The sequence below is a fragment of the Oncorhynchus gorbuscha genome, linkage group LG15 (assembly GCF_021184085.1).
Source record: "Oncorhynchus gorbuscha isolate QuinsamMale2020 ecotype Even-year linkage group LG15, OgorEven_v1.0, whole genome shotgun sequence".
Taxonomy (NCBI): domain Eukaryota; kingdom Metazoa; phylum Chordata; class Actinopteri; order Salmoniformes; family Salmonidae; genus Oncorhynchus; species Oncorhynchus gorbuscha.
Window position 1 is genome coordinate 67,815,652 of NC_060187.1, and position 27,631 is coordinate 67,843,282.

General features: G+C 40.0%; 1 protein-coding gene and 1 long non-coding RNA gene across 3 annotated transcripts; both read right to left on the bottom strand.

Moving 5' to 3' along the window:
- Positions 1 to 1,283: 1,283 nt before the first annotated feature.
- LOC123997856 (metalloreductase STEAP4-like) lies at positions 1,284 to 21,921 on the bottom strand. Of its 2 annotated transcripts, XM_046302473.1 has the most exons (11): positions 21,600 to 21,921; positions 21,293 to 21,516; positions 21,012 to 21,119; positions 20,641 to 20,711; positions 20,445 to 20,532; positions 8,989 to 9,267; positions 8,810 to 8,904; positions 5,869 to 5,979; positions 5,615 to 5,657; positions 4,566 to 4,730; positions 1,284 to 1,711 (listed from the first exon to the last, which is right to left on the bottom strand). In XM_046302473.1, the coding sequence occupies exons 2-11, from the start codon at positions 21,512 to 21,514 to the stop codon at positions 1,448 to 1,450; spliced, it is 1,446 nt and encodes a 481-aa protein (XP_046158429.1). In that variant the 5' UTR covers positions 21,515 to 21,516; positions 21,600 to 21,921; the 3' UTR covers positions 1,284 to 1,447. The 2 variants fall into 2 exon arrangements, with proteins under 2 accessions (XP_046158429.1, XP_046158428.1); XM_046302472.1 differs by having other exon boundaries at positions 21,293 to 21,921.
- A 1,625-nt stretch (positions 21,922 to 23,546) lies between these two features.
- Positions 23,547 to 24,307, bottom strand: LOC123996530. Its single transcript, XR_006832005.1, has 3 exons — positions 24,274 to 24,307; positions 23,983 to 24,040; positions 23,547 to 23,719 (listed from the first exon to the last, which is right to left on the bottom strand). It is a non-coding gene; the product is annotated as an uncharacterized LOC123996530 (long non-coding RNA).
- Between the last annotated feature and the right edge of the window lie 3,324 nt (positions 24,308 to 27,631).

The window sequence follows — 27,631 nt, forward strand, 5'->3', positions numbered from 1 at the left end:
TAAGTGAATATTTATAATGTTATTTCTAACTTCTGTTGACTCCAACATGGTGGATATATGTAAATGTTTTCTGAGCGCCATTCTCAGATTATTGCATGGTTTGCTTTTTCCGTAAAGCTTTTTTGTAATCTGGCACAGCGGTTGCATTAAGGAGAAGTGGATCTATAATTCTACACATAACACTTATAACTCTTATCAATGTTTGAGTATTTCTGTAAATTGATGTGGCTAAGCAAAATCACTGGATGTTTTTGGAACTACTGAACATAATGCGCCAATGGAAACTCAGATTTTTAAAAATATAAATATGAACTTTATCAAACAAAACACACATGTATTGTGTAACATGAAGTCCTATGAGTGTCATCCGATGAAGATCATCAAATGTTAGTGATTAGTGATTCATTTGATCTCTATTTGTGCTTTTTGTGACTCCTATCTTTGGCTGGAAAAATGGCTGTGTTTTTCTGTGACTTGGTGGTGTCCTTAACATAATCGTTTGTGATACTTTCACTGTAAAGCCTTTTTGAAATCAGACACTGTGGCTGGATTAACGAGAATTGTATCTTTAAAATGGTGTAAAATACTTGTATGCTTGAGGAATTTCTAATGAGATTTTTGTTGTTTTGAATTTGGCGCCCTGCACTTTCACTGGCTGTTGTCATATTGATCCCGTTAACGGGATTTCAGCCCTAAGTTTTAAACAAGTTATTTTATTCACTTCACCAAATTGGACTATTTTGGGTATGTCAATTACATGAAATCTTTTAAAAAATCTATTGAAATTACAGGTAGTAATTCAACAAATTAGAAAAACGCCAAAGGGGATGAATGCTTTTGCAAGGCACTGTACACAAACAGCCAGCTATATCCACCACAAATGGAAGTGCTCCCCATGACAGAAGACACTGTGGGCCACTCTGTCTATCTAGTGATGAAAGGGAAGCCTGTTGCTGAGTTTCAGAGAGTCTGTTTTCTGGAGGAAATAATAACACTCTGCCCCAGAGAGGATCACACTGATAGATGTGTTTTTATGTGTCTGACCTGCCCCTGGAGATGTATGAGACAGACACAAAATATACATTTAAAAACGTTTATATGTCTCTGAAACCTGTGTTTCATCTGGGGATAACTGTACAGTCAATCAAAGAAGAGAGAGGATGTACAGTAAGAGAGAATATGAGAGAGAGATAGAGAGAGCTTTCACCAGTGAAAACTAGTGTCTGGTTTGTGTACTATTGAAAATATATGTATTAAAATGCTACAATGTTTACAGTGTAATATCAAAATAAATACGACTGCATATCAATTAAATGATATTGTTGGTTTTTGATCCCAGAAACATGGCAAACGTTGATTGAATGGTAGCCAACCTCTGAGGGTACAATAGCAAAGAAACAAGAGTTCACTGAGGGTGTTATTGTGTGTGTGTCTGTGTGTGTGTCCTCTAAGGTATCAGTGGTTGGCTGTCTTTAGGGTTCCTCTGATCTGCCCCCCTTTCCCAGCCCTGTCGTATGCGGGTGATGGTTCGGTCCACACAGGGGGTTATGAGCAGCAGCTTGAGTAGCAGCACCACAGAGGGAAGCACCAGGCACAGCATGTAGCCCGGTGGGGTGTACCACTTGTAGGTGGAGGAACTCAGGAATCTGTTCCAGCCATACAGGTAGGTGTGCGCCGTACACAACAGCAGAGTCAGGTGACCCAGCTTGGACTGGTGGGGGAGAAAAGAACACATAAACACATGAACCACACACACGTGCCAGGTACGTGCACAGATAGAGGTCTAAGGGAGCATGAGCACCTGCCCTTTTGACCTCCCATGATAAATTAAACTTTGTTTACATTTTAGTATATTGCCAATCAAACTAGCTCATTTCTAATTGTTTTCATTTTGGAAAGTTTCCCCTCCCTAGCTGCGAAGAAGCCATTTCCGGCTATCAATCAAGTTAAAGTAGCTAGCTATCTTAGCTGGCATGCCTGCTGGCAAGGTTGGTGGACTTGAAAAAAGCAAGCCTAACTAAATGTACTGAATAAGACTCACATTCCTTTCAAGCTTTTACCCAAATTTTAGCATAGATGCAGAGAAGAATATTTTGTTTCTTTAAAAAAAGAACCACCAGTCAGGAGGACCCCTGGAATTAAGCATAATGATTATGGGTCTAGATTACAGTAAAAGTCTGCCTCTGGTGTTTGACAAACGCAAAATGCTCCAACGTCCGGATGCGGGGCCTAGCCGTCACCCAGCTATCCTCACGCATCTTCTGCCCTTTCAAATGTTTTGGGGTGCATGCCGCCCCTGTGAGCGCACATACATGTGAATTCTCCTGGCCTGTTCTAATATATTCTTCCTAAATTACATTTGATGAATAACTTAACATTTAAATCACTGCTTCAATTTGAGGGAAATTAATGAATTAGAGAATGAGCCGGAGTTTCTCGTGACCTAGTTACATTATGAATGAGTGTGTGTGTTCACTGTAGTGATGGGAATACAGCTTCATATCCCCAGCACATAACCTCTGGCTTGTCTGCTGAAAATTAGATTACTTTCCTGGAGTTTTATTGCATTCTGGCCTGGATGTTGGCTCTGCACCCCGCATGAATAAGCTAATAGGGGAAATACTGAAGGGGGTAAGTGTACAAATTAGGGCTGGGAATTGCCAGGGACCTCACGACACAACATTATCACAATACTTAGGTGCGAAACGGTATGTATTACAATTTTCACAATTTTATAACTATTGTGATTCGATACTTAGATTTTATTGTGATTTGATGTTCCAAACATATTGCTCATTATATGTCTGCTGCAGAAAGACAAGAGCGAGCATGAGAAAAATAGTTTTTTTTTATCAGTCAGTCATGGAAATAAGAAAACATTGTCTCACTATTTCAAAAGAAGATGGAGAACAAACTATAGGATGAAAAATAATGCTACCTAGGCAAATCGATACTTGGAGTCTAAGTATCAACATAATATTGTCCAAAAAAGTATTTAGTCAGCCACCAATTGTGCAAGTTCTCCCACTTAAAAAGATGAGAGAGGCCTGTAATTTTCATCATAGGTACACTTCAACTATGACAGACAAAATGAGAAAATAAATCCAGAAAATCACACCGTAGGATTTTTTATGAACGTATTTGCAAATTATGGTGGAAAATAAGTATTTGTTCACCTACAAACAAGCAAGATTTCTGGCTCTCACAGACCTGTAACTTCTTCTTTAAGAGGCTCTTCTGTCCTCCACTATTTACCTGTATTAATGGCACCTGTTTGAACTTGTTATCAGTATAAAAGACACCTGTCCACAACCTCAAACAGTCACACTCCAAACTCCACTATGGCCAAGACCAAAGAGCTGTCAAAGGACACCAGAAATAAAATTGTAGACCTGCACAAGGCTGGGAAAACTGTATCTGCAATAGGTAAGCAGCTTGGTTTGAAGAAATCAACTGTGGGAGCAATTATTAGGAAATGGAAGACATACAAGACCACTGATAATCTCCCTCGATCTGGGGCTCCACGCAAGATCTCACCCCGTAGGGTCAAAATGATCACAAGAACGGTGAGCAAAAATCCCAGAACCACACGGGGGGATCTAGTGAATGACCAGCAGAGAGTAACAGTAACACACTACGCCGCCAGGGACTCAAATCCTGCAGTGCCAGACGTGTCCCCCTGCTTAAGCCAGTACATGTCCAGGCCGGTCTGAAGTTGGCTAGAGAGCATTTGGATGATCCAGAAGAAGATTGGGACAATGTCATATGGTCAGATGATACCAAAATATAACTTTTGGTAAAAACTCAACTCGTCGTTGCATCCAAAGAACACCATATGTACTGTGAAGCATGGGGGTGGAAACATCATGCTTTGGGGCTGTTTTTCTGCAAATGGACCAGGACGACTGATCCGTGTAAAGGAAAGAATGAATGGGGCCATGTATCGTGAGATTTTGAGTGAAATACTCCTTCCATCAGCAAGGGCATTGAAGATGAAACGTGGCTGGGTCTTTCAGCATGACAATGATCCCAAACACACCGCCCGGGCAACGAAGGAGTGGCTTCGTAAGAAGAAGGTCCTGAAGTGGTCCTGAAGTGGCCTAGCCAGTCTCTAGACCTCAACCCAATAGAAAATCTTTGGAGGGAGTTGAAAGTCTGTGTTGCCCAGCAACAGCCCCAAAACATCACTGCTCTAGAGGAGATCTGCATGGAAGAATGGGCCAAAATACCAGCAACAGTGTGTGAAAACCTTGTGAAGACTTTCAGAAAACGTTTGACCTCTGTCATTGCCAACAAAGGGTATATAACAAAGTATTGAGATAAACTTTTGTTGTTGACCAAATACTTATTTTCTACCATAATTTGCAAATAAATACATTAAATATCCTACAATGTGATTTTCTGGATTTTTTTTCTCATTTTGTTTGTCATAGTTGAAGTGCACCTTGAAGTGTATGACTGTATCGATTTTATTCCCCCACTGCTAGTAAAAATGGGCAGAAAATGAGTGCCTCACAAGTGTGTCTGGCCTAAACATTCAGTGTGACCAGTCCTGGTGATCCCACCTGTATGAAGCTGAACTCCCTCCAGCTGAGAGCGTTAATGACTGAGGGAAGAGATGTGATTCCCAACAGGACGTACAGGCCAAACCCCAGAATTCCCAGGGATAAGTAGGAGTCACCACGCCAGGCCGTCGTCGTATCAAACTGAGTGGTCCTGTTCTCTCTGATCTGAGAGAGAGAGAGAGAGAGAGGCGTGTTTATAATCAAAACTAGTGCCTGAATATTGCTATATACTGTAGGTGTGTGTCCAATGTACAGATGTAGGATCTTAATATGACCAGTATTGTCTCAGAAAAATAATCCTGCAGCAACAGCATTCAAACATTTACTCCGTTCCCACTTTTCTGCCAATGTAATGTTACTTGATTGGTGGTTAGGCTATTAGCTGGCCAAAATTTGGCTACCTGAAAAGTGCAACACTGTTAAGACATGCTCCAGTTCCATGGCGACTAAGAAAATATTTTTTAAACCTCCTGCTTTAGGATAGATGTCTCAATATGTAGTTCATACATTCATTTTCTATGAGCAGAATTACTTTCGTACCTCAATTATTCATGAAATACTTGAAAAGTGACCGTTTTCTTGAAGCTGTGCATCGCCATTTTCCCTACATTTCCCCCATATGGGCCAGCCACTTAGCAATTTGAGTTCGAGCAAAAGAGCTTCAGCCCCTCACATTTGAGTGACAGCTAACAAGAGGCCCGCTCAGCATTAACCAATGAGGTTGCAGGGCTGGCCCAACAGCTCAGTGGCCACAGCAGATACAGAGAAAGCAAGGACTTGGTGTCACATAGTACTCGTTTTCACCACTTTTGGCTCGTGAGTGCTGCTTTCAGAACTACTGGCCAAAAAGTATACAAAAGTTCCAGAGTATCTCTTTAAAATAAATTCACACTAATACATGGTTATATAAATGCTGCAGCGCAGGAAAATTCTCAGCGTCAACAGAGTGTTCAAATTAAGGTCTTAAATCTGTACACAATTTTGTCTATCCAATGTTCACTGTTTTGAAAGAGTTTAATTTGGCCTTAAAGCTAGGTAGGTGTTCTTACCATAGAGACAATGCGTTCAGTGGCCTTGAACCTCACATAGTACCTGGGAAGAAAATCAATACTTTCTTTACTAAAATCCAATGGAAGACACATTTCACTGTGTGTGTGTGTGTGTGTGTGTGTGTGTGTGTGTGTGTGTGTGTGTGTGTGTGTGTGTGTGTGTGTGTGTGTGTGTGTGTGTGTGTGTGTGTGTGTGTGTGTGTGTGTGTGTGTGTGTGTGTGTGTGTGTGTGTGTGTGTGTGTTTTCCACTGACCGTATGGGTATGATCAGTGTGTAGAGCACGTGCAGAAAGGCGAATCCCAGTGCCAGAAGACCCAGCTGTTTCCTGCACAGCATCCAGCGGTCCAGCCAATCAGGGAAACGCCTGATGTTAAAAATACATAAACACTAATAATCAACATAAATACAGTACATATATACAAAAGTACACTCATTCAAAGGTTTTTCATTATTACTATTTTCTACATTGTAGAATAATAGTGAAGACATCAAAACTATGAAATAACACATTTGGATTCATGTCATAACCAAAAAAGTGTTCAATACATTTTCAAATAACCACCATTTGCCTTGATGACAGCTTTGCACACTTGGCATTTCTCAACCAGCTTCATGAGGTAGTCACCTGGAATGCATGTGTGTTTCTCACCGTAAAGCATGGAGGAGGAGGTGATATAGTGTGGGGGTGTTTTGCTGGTGACACTGTCTGCGAATTATTTAGAATTCATGGCACACTTAACAAACACGGCTACCCCGCTATCTGCAGCGATACACCATCCCATCTGGTATGGGTTTAGTGGGACTGTCATTTTTATCAATTTAATTTTCACCTTTATTTAACCAGGTAGACCAGTTGAGAACAAGTTCTAATTTACAACTGCGACCTGGCCAAGATAACACAAAGCAGTGCGACAGAAACAACAACACAGAGTTACACATGGAATAAACAAATGTACAGTCAAAAACACAATAGGGAAGAAAAAAATCTATATACAGTGTGTACAAATGAGGTAGGATTAGGGAGGTAAGGCAATAAATAGGCCATAATGAAGTAATTATAATTTAGCAATTAAACACTGGAGTGATAGATGTGCAGAAGATGAATGTGCAAGTAGAGATACTGGGGTGAAAAGGAGCAGGACAATGACCCAACACACCTCCAGGCTGTGTAAGGGCTATTTTACCAAGAATGAGAGTGATGGAGTCCTGTCTCAGATGACCTGGCCTCCACAATCCCTCGACCACAACCAAATTGAGATAGTTTGGTCTGAGTTGGACCGCAGTGTGAAGGAAAAGGAGCCAACAAGTGCTCAGGATATGTGGGAACTCCTTCAAGACTGTTGGAAAAGCATTCTAAGAGAGAATTCCAAGAGTGTGCAAAGCTGTCAACAACTCAAATCTCAAATATTAAATACATTTTGATTTGTTTAACAGTTTTTTGGTTACTACATTATTCCATATGTGTTATTTCATAGTTTGGATGTCTTCACTATTATTCTACAATGTAGAAAATAGCAAAAATAAAGAAAAACCCTTGAATGAGTAGGTGTTTTAAAACATTTGGCAGGTAGTGTATGTGGACACCACTTAAAATTAGTGGATTTGGCTATTTCAGACACACCCTTTGCTAACAGGTGTATAAAATCGAGCACACAGCTATACAATCTATGTAGACAAACATTGACAGTAGAATAGCCTTACTGAAGATCTCAGTGACTTTAAATTGAGTCAGAGGCACTGAGTTTGAAGGTAGGCCTTGAAATACATCCACAGGTACACCTCCAAATGACTCAAATGTTGTCAGTTAGCCTATCAGAAGCTTCTAAAGCCATGACATCATTTTCTGTCGTAATTTTTTTACGACTATTTTAATTTTTGGATGAAAAACGTTCCCGTTTTAAACAAGATATTTTGTAATGAAAAGATGCTCGACTATGCATATAATTGACAGCTTTGGATAGAAAACACTCTGACGTTTCCAGAACTGCAAAGATATTGTCTGTGAGTGCAACAGAACTGATGCTACAGGCGAAACCCAGACAAAAATCCAATCAGGAAGTGCCGCATTTTTTGAAACCACCTCTTGCCAATGACTCCTTATATGGCTGTGAATGAGCTACAAATGAGCTTAAGTTTTATACGTATTCCCCAAGGTGTCTACAGCATTGTGGCGTCTTTTTACGCATTTCTGTTGAAGAATAGCCATAAGGGACCACATTTAACAAGTGGTCACCTGATGTCTCCTGCAGAAAATCTTGCGTAAAATACTGAGGTAGCCATTTTTCCAATCGCTTCTTATGAGAAACCAATTGCCTCGACGGATATATTATTGAATATATATGTTAAAAACACCTTGAGGATTGATTCTAAACAGCGTTTGCCATGTTTCTGTTGATATTATGGAGCTAATTTGGAAAAAAGTTTGGCGTTGTAGTGATAGCATTTTCCGGTTGATTTCTCAGCCAAGCATGATGAACAAACGGGAGCTATTTCGCCTACAAAAATATTCTTTTTGGAAAAAAGGAACATTTGCTATCTAACTGGGAGTCTCCTGAGTGAAAACATCCGAAGTTCTTCAAAGGTAAATGATTTAATTTGATTGCTTTTCTTATTTTTGTGAAAATGTTGCCTGCTGCCAGCAGAGCCTAGCATAGCATTATGCCATGATAAACTTACACAAATGGTTGTCTAGCATTGGCTGTAACACATATTTTGAAAATCTGAGATGACAGTGTGATTGAAAAAGGCTAAGCTGTGTCTCAATATATTTCATTTGTGATTTTCATGAATAGGAACATTTTCTAGTGGTATTTATTTCCGCTGCGTTATGCTAATTCGTTTGAGGCTATGATTACGCTCCCGGATCCGGGATTGCTAGTCACAAGAAGTTTTAAAGGCACAATCATTGCACAATCAAGTATATGTAAACTTCTGACTCACTGGAATTGTGATACAGTGAAATAATCTGTCTGTAAACAATTGTTGGAAAAATTACTTGTCATACAGGAAGTAGATGTCCTAACCGACTTGCCAAAACTATAGATTGTTTACAATAAATTTGTGGAGTGGTTGAAAAACGAGTTTTAATGACTCCAAACTAAGTGCATGTAAATTTCTGACTTCAACTGTACGTACACAACATTGATTAAACATACATGTATGCAACCACACTCACATCCACACAAAGGTCTGACCTGTACTTGGTGCCTCTGTAGAGCTGCAGGAAGGAAGCCAGGACACCAGGCAGGTAACAGAGAGACAGCATGATCAGAGACACGATGGGACACACCTGGGGAGAACACACACACCTTGAACAGCTGGTAACACACAGAGAAACACAAACACAACCACTCAAAGGGCCTGTGGCCAGTACCTTGTTGGCCAGTGAGACCATGATTCTGAAGGAGATGTCTTTGCTCTGGGTGACGTATGCATAGATGATGTCTCTGATCAGCAGGTAGAAGAAGAAGGCAGCACTGAGGCCAATGGCGATGCGCAGGGGGAGCCTCCACTGGGGGAACAGCTGTAGGGGGAAGTCCTCCAGCTCCCGGGCCACTGAGAGAAATCCCTGGTCCAGGGCACTGAAACCCAGCTTGATGGCTACCGCTATCACCGCCTGCTTGGCCTCCACACTTTCCCCGCAGATATACACCTGACATATATTTATACACATACAGTGGGGTCCTGAAATTGACACCCTTGATAAATATGAGCAAAAATGCCTTTATAAAATAAATCATTCAAATACTCAGCTACATTGGTGCTCCACAAATGCGGAAAATTATATTATTTTATACTAATAAGTGCTCAGTGAAAGATATGTTTAACAAGTAATAAAACAAATCTTAGAAAGGTATTGACACCACTGTTTTCAATACCCCACTTTGTGAGGATAATGACACTGAGCCCTTTTCTGAAATATACCCGTTTCAGAAACTAGGTGTATGTCGTGGGTCACTACTTCACACAGAGCCATTTCAACATAATCTTCTTTTTTTTGTTGCAAAATGCGTCTTTTGGCAGAAATGCCTTCTGGAACATGTTACCTTTCATGTGCCTTAAAACTTGTTAAGGATAGGGGGCAGTATTTCCCCTTTGGATGAATTGCGTGCCCATAGTGAACTGCATCAAAATCTGTACTAAATTGCTAATACATGCATATTATTATTAGTATTGGATAGAAAACACTCTGAAGCTTCTAAAACCGTTTGAATTATGTCTGTGAGTATAACAGAACTCACAGGGCAGGCAATCTTCCAAAATAGTTTTGGAATCCTGAAAGTTTGGGCAACTTTGACGTCATCGCCCCCTCCCTCTCCCTTCCCTACAAGTTATGGATCTGGAAACACTTCCTATGTCTTCCACTAGATGTCCTCATTCAGTAGAAAGTGTAATGGAGCATTTGCTGTGAACTTTGACCTAATGGGAAGTAAAAGTACTAAGTGTGGCAAAGATTTCCATGTGCTTGAAGGCGCGTATGCGTTAGAGTGCTTTGTCTGTTCCAGTCAGCCCCAGATGAACTAGGATTGCCCGGTTGGAATGATATTCAATCTGTATGATTATAACATCCTGAAGATTGATTCTGCACTTAGTTTGACCAGTTTCGTCGACCTGTAATATGTAATTTGGAAGATTTGATGCAAAATTATTCTGGACCAGAAGTCATTTTTTGGGCATTTGAGCTGAAAGTGGTAGCAAATGCTGCTACATGGACACTAGAATTGAACATTATGAAACAAAACGATTTATTGTTGAACTAGGACTCCTTGCACTACATTCTGATCGAAGACCATCAAAGGTAAGGGAATATTTATGTTGTAATTTTGTATTTCTGTTGACTCCAACATAGCGGAGAAATATTGTTACGTCTGAGCGCCGTCTCAGATTATTGCATGGTAGGCTTTTTCCGTAACGTTAAAAGAAATGTGACCAAGCGGTTGCATTAAGAACCAATGTATCTTTTTAATGATATGTAGAACGTGTATCTTTAGTCAAAGTTTATGATGAGTATTTCTGTTATCTGGCGTAGCTTTCTATAATTCCTCCGGACATTTTGGAGAATTTTATGAACATGGTGTCAATGTAAACCGAGATTTATGGATATAAAATGCATATTATCGAACAAAACATACATGTACTGTGTAACATGTCATATGACTGTCATCTGATGAAGATTTTCAAGAGGTTAGTGAATTATTATTTTTTAAATCCTGCTTTTGTGATTTTATCTTTTGTGGTACAAAATGGCTATGTTTTTTCTTTGTTTTGGTGGTGGTCTAACATAAATACATGGTGTGTTTTCGGCGTAAAACATTTAAAAAATCTGACACGCTGGGTAGATGAACAAGGTGTTTATCTTTCATCTGAGGTATTGGACTTGTTAATGTGTGGAGGTTAAATATTTCTAAGAATATTTTTGCATTCCCTGCATCACCGTTTCAGCTGAATGGGGGGCTGTAGTTCCTGTAGGGGAACCCATAGGCTTAACAAATAAATAAATAAAATACTGGAGGACTCTTCTTTGTCTACACCCATTCAGCATCTTTCACACCCTCCCAAGCTTTAGCTCCACCAATATATTTAAGGGTTGATCTGAGGGTTCTGTCCTAACAACAGCATTCTAATAAAATGGACACTTGCATAGTGGAATCTTTTGTGAAGACATGTAGCTAGCTAGCTAACCAACCAGGTTCAATGTTAGCTAGCTAACATTGGGCTATAACAAGCAAAGCAAATGGCTCTGAGATACGAATAATAAGATCATACATGTAACGTTAGCTAGCGAGCTGGGTCGCTAATGTTAGCTAACTAACGGAATACTTGAAAAAAAAAAAAATTAGAAACGTGTAATTTCTGAAAATGTAGCTAGCTATACTATCTTACCCGTGGTCTAAAATCTGAGTAGATAGCCAGAGCGAATTTACCAGCTACGTCTATCAACAGTTGTCGCAGTGACATTCTATTGAAATGGAGACTTGTGTAGTGGAGTATTTTGTTAAGGCTAGACTATCTTACCCATATAGATCATGGTTGAACGGATGCCTAAAGATGTAATTCGAAGACAAGTGTTTTCTCCATCTCCTTAGCTATCATACTTGAATTAAACTGATTTCAAACTCAGTCCTCCAGAAAGTGGACAGCAACACTTATTTTCTTATTTTTTTTGTTTCAACTTTTCACCAGGTAGGCCAGACGAGAACAAGTTCTCATTTACAACTGCGAACTGGCCAAGATAAAGCAAAGCACTGCAACAAAAAACAGAGTGACACATAAACAAACGTAGTCAATAACACAATATAAAAAAATCTATGTACAGTGTGTGCAAATGTAGGACAGTAGGGAGGTAAGGAAATAAACAGGCCATAGAGGTGAAATAATTACAATTTAGCATTAACACTGGAGTGATAGATGTGCCGATGCTGTGCAAGCAGAGATACTGGGGTGCAAAAGAGCACGAAGATAAAAAAAACAATATGGGGATGAGGTAGTTGGGTGTGCTATTTACAGATTGGCTGTGGTACAGTGATCGCCTGCTCTGACAGCTGATGATTAAAGTTAGAGAGGAACTTGAGCAGTTCTACTAAGCAATATATATATTTTTAAAGATGGGATTACTTACACATACTAACCAGCTCAAATAGACAGAAGCGTGCAATATGGCAGTCCAATCCGATTAATTAACCTGTTAAGACTCTAGGGGCAGTATTTCATTTTTGGATAAAAAGACATGCCCGTTTTAAGCGCAATATTTTGTCACGAAAAGATGCTCGACTATGCTTGGAATTGATAGTTTTGGAAAGAAGACACTCTGACGTGTCCAGAACTGTAAAGATTTTCACTGTGAGTGCCATAGAACAGAATCTACAGGCAAAACCAAGATGTTTGAGTGACCAGGAAATCAACAGGATTTCTGGAGGCACGTTTTCCATGATCTCCTTATATGGCTGTGAATGCGACAGGAATGAACGGACACTTCCTATCGTTTCCCCCAGGTGTCTGCAGCATTGTGACGTATTTGTAGGCATATCATTGGAAGATTGACCATAAGAGCCTACAATTACCAAGTGTCCCGCACGGTGTCTGCGTGGAAATTGGTGCGCAAAAGTCAGGTACCAGTATTTTTCCATCTGAATCAGAGAAGAATGCACGCTTCCAGGAAGGGATTTCAATGAAGAGATATATGACAAAACACCTTGAGGATTGATTCAAACAACGTTTTCCATGTTTCAGTCGATATTATGGAGTTAATTCGGAAAAAAGTTTGACGTGTAGGTGACTGAATTTTCGGTTAGTTTCGGTAGCCAAATGCATAGTAACAAAACGGAACGTTGTGTCCTACACAAGCATCTTTCAGGAAAAACTGGACATCTGCTATGTAACTGAGAGTCTCCTCATTGAAACATCTGAAGTTCTTCAAAGGTAAATTATTTTATTTGATCCCTTTGCTGGTTTTTGTGAATATGTTGCGTGCTAAATGCTAACGCTAAATGCTAAGCTAGCTATCACCACTCTTACACAAATTATTGATTTTCTCTGGTTCTAAAGCATATTTTGAAAATCTGAGACGACAGGATTGTTAAGAAAAGGATAAGCTTGAGGATAGGCATATTTATTTCATTTCATTTGCGATTTTTAGAAATCGCTAACGTTGCGTTATGGTAATGAGCTTGAGGCTATGATTACGCTACCGAATACGGTGTGGGTAGGACTAACAGGTTAATCTCTCGACAAGTCCATCCCAATCACTATCACAGCCAATCATGGCTAGCGGAAAGGTTGCTGACTTTTTCAGTGGCTAAAACAACTAGACTGGTCATTTTAAAAATGTATTAGTATTTACAGATGGCATACTTAACTAGGCAAACCTCAACTAGAGCTCTCCAGTCTGTACCAAAACCTTCAAAGGCCAATTTCTCAAAAATTAGGTTTCAAGTGTATCAACTTTCAAAGCAGAATTACTTACCCATTGTTCCTCAAATGCATTACATATTATATACCATTGTGTAGCTCTGTGTCTCTGTTTTTATCCAATGTAAAAAACACCATTTCAAATGTTGCTACATAACACCGAATCAAGGCAGAGCATGCCAGTTGTGGATTTGGCATTGAAAAACACAAGCATATGCAGAAAAATACTCACTCTTAAATATTTGACTCGTTTCAGGACACTAGGCGTGTGTCGCGCATCACTACTTTACAGGAGAGGAAATACCTTCTGAAACATGTGAACTTTCATGTGCCTTAATAACAAATTTGTATGCCATCTGTAAATATGAATAGAATTGCCTAGTTGATTTATCTACGGGAAAAAAGATGGGAACCTTCCCGCTCGCCATGATTGGCTGAGATAATGGATGGGCTAGACATGCCCATATAATATTCGGATTGGTTGCCATGTAGCACTGTCTATAACATGAGCTGGTCAGTTTATGTAGGTAATCCTTTCTAACGCGTTTTAAAAAAAGATATCACGTAGTACATGTAAAACTGCAAAAGTGTTGTTCACCACTTTCTGGAGGACCAAGTTTTGAAATCAGTGGCATGCCCGGTGGAATTAAATTATGATAGTTAAGGAGATGGAGAAAATTCTGCCGTTTGATTGCAAATATGCTGAGGGAGTCGAAAAGAGAACACGCAGAAGGCTGTTGTACAAGACACCTGTCTCTGGATTACATCTTAAAACTAAGGGCAACCATGGCATATCTAAATATCTAATTTATATACAGTGCCTTGCGAAAGTATTCGGCCCCCTTGAACTTTGCGGCCTTTTGCCACATTTCAGGCTTCAAACATATGTCATAAGGATGTCATAAGGTGAATGCACCAATTTGTAAGTCGCTCTGGATAAGAGCGTCTGCTAAATGACTTAAATGTAATGTAAATGTAATATAAAACTGTATTGTTTTGTGAAGAATCAACAACAAGTGGGACACAATCATGAAGTGGACGACATTTATTGGATATTTCAAACTTTTTTAACAAATCAAAAACTGAAAAATTGGGCGTGCAAAATTATTCAGCCCCTTTACTTTCAGTGCAGCAAACTCTCTCCAGAAGTTCAGTGAGGATCTCTGAATGATCCAATGTTGACCTAAATGACTAATGATGATAAATACAATCCACCTGTGTGTAATCAATTCTCAGTATAAATGCACCTGCACTGTGATAGTCTCAGAGGTCCGTTAAAAGCTATATGTTAAAAACATCCCAATGATTGATTCTGTACTTAGGTTGAAATGTTTCTTCGACCGGTAATATCACTTTTTGAAGTTTTTGTCCAATATAATGCTGACCAGAATTAGCGTTTGGATATGTATACTAAACGCTCAAGCAAAAAAGGTATTTGGACATAATTAACGGACATTATCGAACAAAACAAACATTTATCGTGAACCTGGGATTCCTGGAGTGCTTTCTGATGTAGATCATCAAAAGTAAGGGAATATTTCTCATGTAATTTCTTGTTCATGTTGACGCCATCTTTGCGGCTGTGGTGTTTTTAAATTGAGCGCCGTCTCAGATTATTGCATGCATTTTTTTCCGTAAAGTTTTAAAAACATCTGACACAGTGGTTGCATTAAGGAGAGGTATATCTATAATTCCATGTGTATATTATCATCTACATTTATGATGAGTATTTCTGTTGAATGATGTGGCTATGCAAAATCACTTGATGTTTTTGGAACTAGTGAATCTAACACGCCAATGTAAACTCAGATTTTTTTTAAATACAAATATGAACTTTATCAAACAAAACATGCATGTATTGTGTAACATGAAGTCCTATGAGTGTCATCTGATGAAGATAATTCAAGGTTAGTGATTCATTTTATCTTTATTTCTGGTTTTTGTGAAGGCTATATTTTGCTGGAAAATGGCTGTGCTTATTGTGGTTTGGTGGAGACCTAACATAATCGTTTGTAGTGCTTTCGCTGAAAAGCCTATTTGAAATCGGACACTTTTGTGAGATTAACAACGAAAATAGATTTAAAATTATATACGACACATGTATGTTTTAGGAATTGTAATTATGAGATTTCTGTGGTTTGAATTTTGGCACCCTCTATTTTCACTGGTAGTTGTCATATCGATCCCGGTATCGGGATTGCAGCCATAACAGGTTAAGCAGCGAGTCGGACTCTGAGACCGAGCCTTCTCTTGTCTCTACTCCTCCCGTTACGGGGTCTGAGACGCCGAAGCTTCCCACCATTAGCTCTGACAAATTGAAAACCCTAGTCATTGGCGACTCCATTACCCGCAGTATTAGACTTAAAACGAATCATCCAGCGATCATACACGGTTTACCAGGGGGCAGGGCTACCGACGTTAAGGCTAATCTGAAGATGGTGCTGGCTAAAGCTAAAACTGGCGAGTGTATAGAGTATAGAGATATTGTTATCTACGTCAGCGTCTGCTAAATGACTTAAATGTAATGTAATGTAACGATGTTAGGATGAAACAGTCAGAGATCACCAAGCGCAACATAGCTTCAGCATGTAAATCAGCTAGAAAGATGTGTCGGCATCGAGTAATTGTTTTTGGCCCCCTCCCAGTTAGGGGGAGTGATGAGCTCTACAGCAGTCTCACAACTCAATCGCTGGTTGAAAACTGTTTTCTGCCCCTCCCAAAAGATAGAATTTGTAGATAATTGGCCCTCTTTCTGGGACTCACCCACAAACAGGACCAAGCCTGGCCTGCTGAGGAGTGAGGGACTCCATCCTAGCTGGAGGGGTGCTCTCATCTTATCTACCAACATAGACAGGGCTCTAACTCCTCTAGCTCCACAATGAAATAGGGTGCAGGCCAGGGAGCAGGCTGTTAGTCAGCCTAGCCTAGCCTGCCAGCTTAGTGGAGTCTGCCACTAGCACAGTCAGTGTAGTCAGCTCAGCTATCCCCATTGAGACCGTGTCTGTGCCTCGATCTGGGTTGGGCACAACTAAACATGGCTGTGTTTGCCTTAGCAATCTCACTAGGATAAAGACCACCTCCATTCCTGTCATTATTGAAAGAGATCATGATAACTCACATCTCAAAATAGGGCTACTTAATGTTAGATCCTTTACTTCAAAGGCAATTATAGTCGATTAACTAATCACTGATCATAATCTTGATGTGATTGGCCTGACTGAAACATGATGAATTTACTGTGTTAAATGAGGCCTCACCTCCTGGTTACACTAGTAACATATCCCTGTTCATCCCGCAAAGGCGGAGGTGTTGCTAACATTTACGATAGCAAATTTCAATTTACAAAAAAAATATGTTTTCATCCTGAGCTTCTAGTCATGAAATCTATGCAGCCTACTCAATCACTTTTTTATAGCTACTGTTTACAGGCCTCCTGGGCCATATACAGCGTTCCTCATTGAGTTCCCTGAATTCCTATCGGACCTTGTAGTCATAGCAGATAATATTCAAATTTTTGTTGACTTTAATATTCACATGGAAAAGTCCACAGACCCACTCCAAACGGCTTTCGGAGTTTTGTCCCATGGAATAAATGTTGTGGATCTTAATGTTTTTCCTCATAATCCTGGACTATCGGACCACCATTTTATTACATTTGAATTGCAACAAATAATCTGCTCAGACCCCAACCAAACGTTGTGCTATAAATTCACAGACAACAAAGATTCCTTGATGCCCTTCCAGACTCCCTCTGCCTACCCAAGGACATCAGAGGACAAAAATCAGTTAACCACCTAACTGAGGAACTCAATTTAACCTTGCACAATACCCTAGATGCAGTTGCACCCCTAAAAACTAAAAACATTTCTCATAAGAAACTAGCTCCCTGGCATACAGAATATACCCGAGCACTAAAGCAAGCTTCCAGAAAATTGGAACGGAAATGGCGCCACACCGAACTGGAAGTCTTCCGACTAACTTGGAAAGCCCTTACTGCTGCTCGATCATCCTATTATTCCAACTTAATTGAGAAAATAAGAACAATCCGACATTTATTTTTGATACTGTCGCAAAGCTAACTAAAAAGCAGCATTCCCCAAGTGAGGATGGCTTTCACTTCAGCAGTAATAAATTCATGAACTTCTTTGAGGAAAATATTAGAAAGCAAATTACGGACTCCTCTTTAAATCTGCGTATTCCTTCAAAGCTCAGTTGTCCTGAGTCTGCACAACTCTGCCAGGATATAGGATCAAGGGAGACACTCAAGTGTTTTAGTATTATTTCTCTTGACACAACAATGAAAATAATCATGGCCTCTAAACCTTCAAGCTGCATACTGGACCCTATTCCAACTAAACTACTGAAAGAGCTGCTTCCTGTGCTTGGCCCTCCTATGTTGAACATAATAAACTACTCTCTATCCACCGGATGTGTACCAAACTCACTAAAAGTGCCAGTAATAAAGCCTCTCTTGAAAAAGCCAAACCTTGACCCAGAAAATATTTAAAAACTATCGGCCTATATCGAATCTTCCATTCCTCTCAAACATTTTAGAAAAGGCTGTTGCGCAGCAACTCACTGCCTTCCTGAAGACAAACAATGTATAAGAAATGCTTCAGTCTGGTTTTAGACCCCCTCATAGCACTGAGACTGCACTTGTGAAGGTGGTAAATGACCTTTTAATGGCATCAGACCGAGGCTCTGCATCTGTCCTCGAGCTGCTTTTGATACCATCGATCACCACATCCTTTTGGAGAGATTGGAAACCCAAATTGGTCTACACGGACAAGTTCTGGTCTGTTTGAGATCTTATCTGTCGGAAAGATATCAGTTTGTCTCTGTGAATGGTTTGTCCTCTGACAAATCAACTGTAAATTTCAGTGTTCCTCAAGGTTCTGTTTTAGGACCACTATTGTTTTCACTATATATTTTACCTCTTGGTGATGTCATTCGGAAACAATATTAACTTTCACTGCTATGCGGATGACACACAGCTGTACATTTCAATGAAAAATGGTGAAGCCCAAAAATCGCCCTTGCTAGAAGCCTGTGTTTCAGACATAAGGAAGTGGATGGCTGCAAACTTTCTACTCCCCCTTGCCTCCTTCAACTAGGCTGCTGTGGTCAGAGGTCGTAAATTCCTGAGAAGACCCTGCCACATGGCCACATAGTAGAGAGAGAGTAAACTTTCATAGAAGGACAAAGGAAATCCTTCCACCTCACAGAACTTGAGGTACGAACCAATTTCATGTTCCGGAGAATGTATAAAAGATCGGTGAAGAATCCAGCTACGAACTGGTCCGTTTGTCACAACTTGGGAAAGCTCATGGGAGACGGTGTGGCCACATTACCTTAAAGCTGTTTATATAATAGCGAAATATGAGGTTTACATCTAAGTGTTGTATAAGATGAATGAGTGAGTATGATACTGTTTGTATAATTGTGTAATATGATTTTGGACTGTTTATGAAGAAAAATACAATTCCCTTTTGATTTGAACTAAATCAGGGGATCGCCCCTGAGCCCAGTTAGGGTCAGACATCCTGGGACAGCCGTTTCTGCCATTCCCAATAAAAAACCCACTCGGGTTTTCGATCAGCAGACCAAGCTTACCTCAATTATGAGAGACCATGTTTTTCTCCATTAGGAGGACAAAGGTTGTAGACCATAGCTGAATCTTTTAACCATACCACGTGGTTAAACTCTTAGACTATCGATACCAACAGAATAAGAACAAGTCTTTGATGCTAATTACTAATCTGCAGCTAGGAATTCGGTATCATTGAACGCGAAGAACGGCAACCGCCGAAACATTCATTCTATAACTAATGTCACTTTGAACTATCCCCTCTAACCAAGACAGAAGGAGAAAGACGGACAATTCTACGAAAGACACAAACTTTTCACCAGCGATCAAGACTGAGCGTAAATATATATATTGATTGCAATTGTTCCCGAATGAGTGAGTGTTCATTTGTAAAGGATTAGCATTTCAATTGTTATAATTATCACTCTGGAGTGACTTCTTAGTCAACCCCCACTTCCCCTTTTGTCTAAAAAGCCGCCATGCCGGTTTAGCCCACTAGAGCACATTCTCCGATCATTACATTTACCTTGTTTGTTTGTTTGTTTATTTACATTGTCAGGTAAGACAATTGATGTATGGATGTATGGATGACTTGATGTATGGATGACTTGATGTATGGATGACTCATAGTGAAGACTGGGTTCGTGCAGATAACCAATCATTTACGATGTTTGGAATGAGACTAATGTGAGGTAAAGTAAATAAATAATTAATTCAAAGACTAATTGATCAGATAAAATATCTGAAAAGTTATTTTAGGAAATGATAACTTTTTAATCTGAATATTTTTCCTTGGTGCCCCGACTTCCTAGTTAATTAGTTCCGTGATTAAGCAGTTGATCGTGTAGTAACTAATTACAGAGAATCTTTGATAAAAACTATCAGTCTTCAGTTAGTGATAGTAAAGACATGACATTAGTAAATAAATAATAAAAAATAAGCCAATTTGTGTATTGCTGAACTTATTAGCTAGGGTTTGTGCAGACAACTAAATACTTACAACAATCAGAAGAAGACCAATCAAGATTATTAATAATTGACTGCTATTGATATAAAAGATCTTCAGATTTTTAAGAGAGTGGATTCGGGAGATAACTGCTCTACATAATGAATGCTTCTGTTGTACCCCAGGATATTAATGGTTTAATTGTTGCATGGTTTAATTCAATCACATAATCAATTAAACATTAGGTAATCAATGAAATAAAATAGCATGTCATATAATTTAATCAGAGTCAGAGACATGACAACATACATTTGGTCATGTAGTGTATACAGAGTTGAATCTAGTAGCCAATTGGTTTCATGGGCATGGTTTAAACCTCGGTGTGTACCTGTCTGTTGGCATCTGAAGGTCCATTCTGCAGACTCCAGGCAGACAGGGTGTTGAAGCCTTTAACCACCTCAGCTCCAGGAACCAGACTGTTCAGGTACATATAACCACATTTACATTATATCAACATAGAAAAACATCCATAATTAACAAAAAAAACATACACATAATAACAACCTATACTGTATAGCTCTCACCTTTGCAGGTACTCTGCGTTGGCCTCTGGGTACTGATTCTTCCTCAGGTTGTTACTGAGGTCCACCAACACCTGCAATTCAACATGGCATCATATACACTGGTTCATACTTTATATTTGCCAAAAACACTGGAATATACATTCTATTGGCTGAATGCAATGGTACGTACAATATATTTGCTAAATACACAAGCATTTCGCTGCACTCGCAATAACACCTGCTAACCATGTGTATGTGACCATTAACATTTGATTTGAAATACACTGGAAAATATAATATATTGGCTAAATACGCTGGGACAACTTTACAGTTGCATGCTGACAAAACAGATATTCATACATATAGCAGAAGTAATAAAACATATATGCTACCTTTCCCTTCAGCTGATTGGCCAGTGGTACCAGGAAGTCGTAGTGTTCTCTCTGGACAGCGATGAAGATCAGATGGGCTGACTGAGCAGCTGCAGCATGACCCAGGACCTGCATATACATCATCAACATATTGATACACACTTAAACACAAATACAGTATATTAACATATACTCCCTCAAACATAAAAAAGTATGTATTGAAATACATTTTCAACAAAGTAAAAACACATATCCACATTTAACATATCACCACATAAAACCAGATCTACTTTATTTTGTACCTGTGCTCCGTGGGGTAGGAGGCTGCTGCTGCTGTGGGGCCGTCGGCTGCCGAACACCACACCGTACCCCGCCTGCAGCAGACGCAGGCCCAGAGAGCGCCCCAGGTCCCCCGTCCCAAACACACACACCCTCTCACTCTCAGGTGGGGCAGGGACAGCCTCCATCATCGGAGACAGGGACACACACTCACTCTTCTCCTCACTCCTCTCCTGACCCGTCATGCCTGAACAGAGACAGGCAAAGATCTCCTCGAGTCGTAGATAGAATCAACAGAAAGTGTCAAAAAGACCAACGAGTTTAAAATACCTTCCTGAAGTTTCAATCACAGAAAAAGTACATTCACATAAATGGAGCTCGCAGGATGAACGTCCCTTTCACTTCGCTAAGTTCTTCAGCAGACACCTCTAGATAGAGTTACAGTACTGTCCAGACAGAGCACTGTCAATCAATGCTAGGACAGCTTACTGTAGTTGAAATCCTGCAATGAAATGTTTTCTGCATTACATGTTCCAAAACAATAGTCTTCAGAGTTGGAGCAGCTCCTCTGAGTTATCCAGACTCGACTGACTGAGTCTCTATTTGTGTCTGGACGTGCTCCTGGAGGGAGGAGGAAAGGGAGTAGTCTCTCTGCCAAGGTGGAAATTCTGTTAGAGGAGGGTTTTTGTGTGTTTGTGTGTGTGTGTGTGGGGGGGCAGGAAAGCCCATGGTACTAACTCTGTGTTGTCTCTGAGGTCAGGCCAGTGGTTTCTGGGAAGCAGGGATGTTACATAATAGTGGAATTCCAGACCTGGACAGACGCCAGATCACTGTTGTCTTTCTGGGTTCACACAAGCACAGGTCTGCAGTTCATGACAATAACACAACAGCTGATGGACTTTGGTTTGTTGTAATTGTACCTTACCTCAGATAGCTTTTGTTCTAAGATGTGACAACATTCCATTGTGTGCAACTATAAGCTTGTAACTCCAAAAATCACAGAATGTGAAATACCAGAAGAACTGTGTCACATCACCATGAACAGTGTTTCCCAAATACAGCAGTTGGTGACCTTGAGTTCCAATGTTTCTTTAAACACTGGTTTCATCACAGCAAGAGCAATATAAATGCGGGAGGTGGATCAGAGCAGAGAATAATTAGTGAACCCAAGCTTTAGACTGGGCTTAGTTTACAGTAAACCAGTAGCGGTAAAATCACCGGGGAAGCCAGTAAAAATGGCCATATTACAACCTATGTTATGATAATTACGTTGTTTGCTTTATAACCTGTTAGTTCATATAATAATATAATATAATAATATATGCCATTTAGCAGACGCTTTTATCCAAAGCGACTTACAGTCATGTGTGCATACATTCTACGTATGGGTGGTCCCGGGGATCGAACCCACTACCCTGGCGTTACAAGCGCCATGCTCTACCAACTGAGCTACAGAAGGACCTTGATATATAGGCCTATGTCTGAGACAATATGAAGACACAGTGGCAGAATAAATTCAACCACACATTTCTTTCATCACAAAGCCGGAGAGCGAGCTCTGTTCGGTGAAGTCCACAAAGCATATTGCATGTAACAACAGTTACGTGACCTACAGTATGATCAAGCAAGTTAATGTTAATGACATTTTCAGACGGCTAAACAATCATGGATTTAGAACCAAAGAAAACAGGAGCTGCCTCCGCTATTCCAGCACCATTTCAACATCAACATCATCAAATCATCTATGCTTACTCTAATACAGTGACAACTAAAAGATACCAAAAACAATTTAGTCCAATCAATGGAAGCTAAATATGATGTGGCTGTCATTGGTTCTGATTTGTGTGTGTGTGTGTGTGTGTGTGTGTGTGTGTGTGTGTGTGTGTGTGTGTGTGTGTGTGTGTGTGTGTGTGTGTGTGTGTGTGTGTGTGTGTGTGTGTGTGTGTGTGTGTGTGTGTGTGTGTGTGTGTGTGTGTGTGTGTGTGTAGTGCATGAATGAATGCTGATCTACAAAATTAGATATCAGTGCATATCTTCAGGACGGTATTAAGTTGTAACAACACCAGTAACATTGTGAAACACACAGGCTTACATCCTGCCCGTGCAATAATGTTTAATTTCACGCCTTAGAGCAGCTCTTACATCCGTAGCAAGGTTATATTTCTCCTAGCATGAAATAACCACTGACAGCTAATTTACGCAACCGACACCGTTTATTTACATTGTCAGTTTCTTATGATATACTATCTGGAAAGTTACCAGATAGCATAATAGACACTTGATTATTATTTGTTTGAGTGTTAATGGTTGTCTAAGTTGATCAAGTTCATCTGGTTGGTGTACCTCTGGATCTCACAGGGAGACAACACGTAGTCCCAAATGTGGACATTTGTCAGCAGACCAACAAATGACTAATGCTGGTTGAAACGCCCGCTGAACGAATCCTGATCCTGAAACAGGAAACAACAACATGTTGGAATGCTTTCTTGTTCTTTTCAATGTTGGATGCTTTATATACAAGCAGAAAAGACTATGTGCATTTTTCAGCTTACATTTAATTCGGAAAATAAACAGGTGCTAATTGTGCACTGTAGCAAAAGTTTAAATAGTAGTGAGCAAAACCAAAACCGCTAAACATGTCAAAACAGAATAAGTTTTACTCTCTACTATTTACTGTCATATTTCATTGCAGTTATCGCAGTGACTATCTTACTTTGAGTTACAGCACAGCATGTTGTAATCACCTCAAGTACTAGTAGGAATTTATCCATCTGGAAAGAATTCAAAAAGGGTATTTTGTCTTAATTAATTAACTTTTTTAATGCATATGAAAAACATCTGCCCTTTATGCTACTGAGCAGAACGTTAGTGTACAATTTATCATAGCTGTGATGAAAAACATTTGCCGTGTATGCTAAAAAGCAGACCATTTTAGTTAGATTCAAGGTGCTATTACTAGCATTGCAACAGGTTTAAAATACATGTGTAAAACACATGATCTTACCTTGTGGGTTGTCAGAGTGCCTTGTTGGTGTGTGTGAGGGAGAGAGCTGAATACTTATCTTCTACTAGTTTCCTCATTCATTTATATCATCAGCGGTTACAGCGCCTTGCAAAAGTATTCATCCCTCTTGGTGTTTTTCCTATTTTGTTGCAATACAACCTGTAATTTAAATTTAATTTAAATTTGGATTTCATGTAATGGACATACACAAAATAGTCCATATTGGTGAAGTGAAATGAAAAAAATAACTTGTTTCAATAAATTATTTAAAAAATAAAAAACAGAAAAGTGGTTTGTGCATATGTATTCACCCCCTTTGCTATGAAGCCCCTAAATAAGATATGGTGCAACCATTTACCTTCAGAAGTCACATAATTAGTTAAATAAAGTCGACCTGTGTGCAATCTAAGTGTCACATGATCTGAGTGTATATATACACCTGTTCTGAAAAGCCCCAGAGTCTGCAACATCACTAAGCAAGGGGCACCACCAAGCAAGCAGCACCATGAAGACAAATGAGCTCTCCAAAAGGCATGTGGGAGACTCCCCAAACATATGGAAGAAGGTACTCTGGTCAGATGAGACTAAAATGTAGCTTTTTGGCCATCAAGGAAAATTGTCATCTCACATCACCCCGAGAACATCATCCCCACAGTGAAGCATGGTGGTGGCAGCATCATGCTGTAGGGATGTTTTTCCATCGGCAGGGACTGGGAAACTGGTCAGAATTGAAGGAATGATGGATGGCGCAAAATACAGGGAAATTCTTGAGGGAAACCTGTTTCAGTCTTCCAGAGATTTGAGACTGGAACGGAGGTTCACCTTCCAATGACCCTAAGCATACTGCTAAAGCAACACTTGAGTGGTTTAAGGGGAAACATTTAAATATCTTGGAAAGGCCAACACCCAGACCTCAATCCAATTGAGAATATGTGGTATGACTTAAAGATTGCGATACACCAGCGGAATCCATCCAACTTGAAGGAGCTGGAGCAGTTTTGTCTTGAAGAATGGGAAACAATCCCAGTGGCTAGATGTGTCAAGCTTATGGAGACATATCCCAAGAGACTTGCAGCTATAATTGCTGCAAAAGGTGGCTACAAAGTATTGACATTGGGGGGGTGAATAGTTATGCTGTCACGCCTTGGTCATTGTATTTTGTGTTTTTGTTATATGTTTGGGTAGGCCAGGGTGTGACATGGGTTTATATGTTGTGTTTCGTATTGGGGTTTTATTAGCATTGGGATTGTGTATGATTAGGGGTGTGTCTAGTTAGGCTTGGCTGCCTGAGGCGATTCTCAATCAGAGTCAGGTGCTTGTCGTTGTCTCTGATTGGGAACCGTATTTAGGTAGCCTAAGTTCACGTTGTATTTTGTGGGTGTTTGTTTCTGTCTCTGTGTTGTAGTCACCAGATAGGCTGTAATTAGTTTCCCGTTTCGTTTGTTGTTTTCGTAATTCAGTTATTTCATGTACCTTTTCATTCATTAAAGTCATGAGTAACCTACACGCTGCATTTCGGTCTGACTCTCTTCTTACAACAGACGAACGTCGTTACATATGCAAGCTCAAGTTTTCAGTTTATTTGTCTTATTTCTTGTTTGTTTCACAATAAAAAATATTTTGCATCTTCAAAGTGGTAGGCATGTTGTGTAAATAAAATTATATAACCCCCCAAAAAAATATATATTTTATTTTCAGGTTGTAAAGGCAACAAAATAAGAAAATATCAAGGGGGTGAATACTTTCGCAAGCCACTGTATGACACAAAAAGGAAACAGGTTTATTATGCAAACATTATTGACCTAAACAGGTATTATTATTCACCAGTTTCCTTACTCATAGGAATATTGACTCAGTCACACAAGAGGAAACATTAGCATAATAAACAACTAGAACTTGAATATATCTTTAAAAATAATTTATTTAATCAAAAAATGATTCCTAAACTGGGAATTTAACATCAGGGTTTTCATTAATACTGTATATACACTGGGACAAAATATTTATTCAGCCACCAATTCTGCAAGTTCTCCCACTTAAAAAGATGAGAGAGGCCTGTAATTTTCATCATAGGTACACTTCAACTATGACAGACAAAATTAGAAAAGAAAATCCAGAAAATAACATTGTAGGGTTTTTAATTAATTAATTTGCAAATTATGGTGGAAAATTAGTATTTGGTCACCTACAAACAAGCAAGATTTCTGGCTCTCACAGACCTGTAACTTCTTCTTTAAGAGGCTCCTCTGACCTCCACTCGTTACCTGTACCAATGGCACCTGTTTGAACTTGTTATCAGTATAAAAGACACCTGTCCACAACCTCAAACAGTCACACTCCAAACTCCACTATGGCCAAGACCAAAGAGCTGTCAAAGGACACCAGAAACAAAATTGTAGATCTGCACCAGGCTGGGAAGACTGAATCTGCAATAGGTAAGCAGCTTGGTTTGAGCCGCCAGTCAGCCAGGAGCCGCCAGAGCCATCATTCAGCCAGGAGCCCCCAGAGCCGTCAGCCAGCCAGGAGCCGCCAGAGCCGTCAGCCAGCCAGGAGCCACCAGAGCCGTCAGCCAGCCAGGAGCTGCCAGAGCCGTCAGTCAGCCAGGAGCTGCCAGAGCCGTCCTTTACTCCGGAGCTGCCGGAGTCTCCCGCCTGTCCGGCGCTGCCGGAATCTCCCGTCCATTCATGACCCGTGGCGAGATTCCCCAGTCCAAGGTCGGCAGCAAGGGCCGGAGTCCGCACCTTTGAGGGGGGTACTGTCACGTTCTGACCTTTATTCCTTTGTTTTGTCTTTATTTAGTATGGTCAGGGCGTGAGTTGGGGTGGGCAGTCTATGTTCATTTTTCTATATTTTCTATTCCTGTGTTTGGCCTGATATGGTTCTCAATCAGAGGCAGCTGTCTTTCGTTGTCCCTGATTGAGAACTATATTTAGGTAGCCTGTTTTCCTTTGTGTTTTGTGGGTGGTTGTTTTCTGTCTTTGTGTGTCTGCACCAGACAGAACTGTTTCGGTTGTTTTCTTTGTTGTTTTGTTATTCAGTGTTCAGTTTACATTAAAAAAGATGAACACGTACCACACTGCGCAATGTTCATCACTTTCTTCCCAAGACAGCCGTTACAGTCACACAATGATATAGTGTGTGGTCGTCCCATTACGACTAAGGGAAAGCATGCAGTTTATTCGTCTACAGATGAAATAAATTATGACAAACTTCACAGGGCGGTGAAAGTGCATGGTGATGAGCTCGATGCTCATTTCCAAGAAATATTAATGGTCTTATTCTGGTAATATGATGATTGATGCGCTTGGTTGCCGTTTGACAAATACAAATACTCTTCTGTCCATAATAATCTCATCAT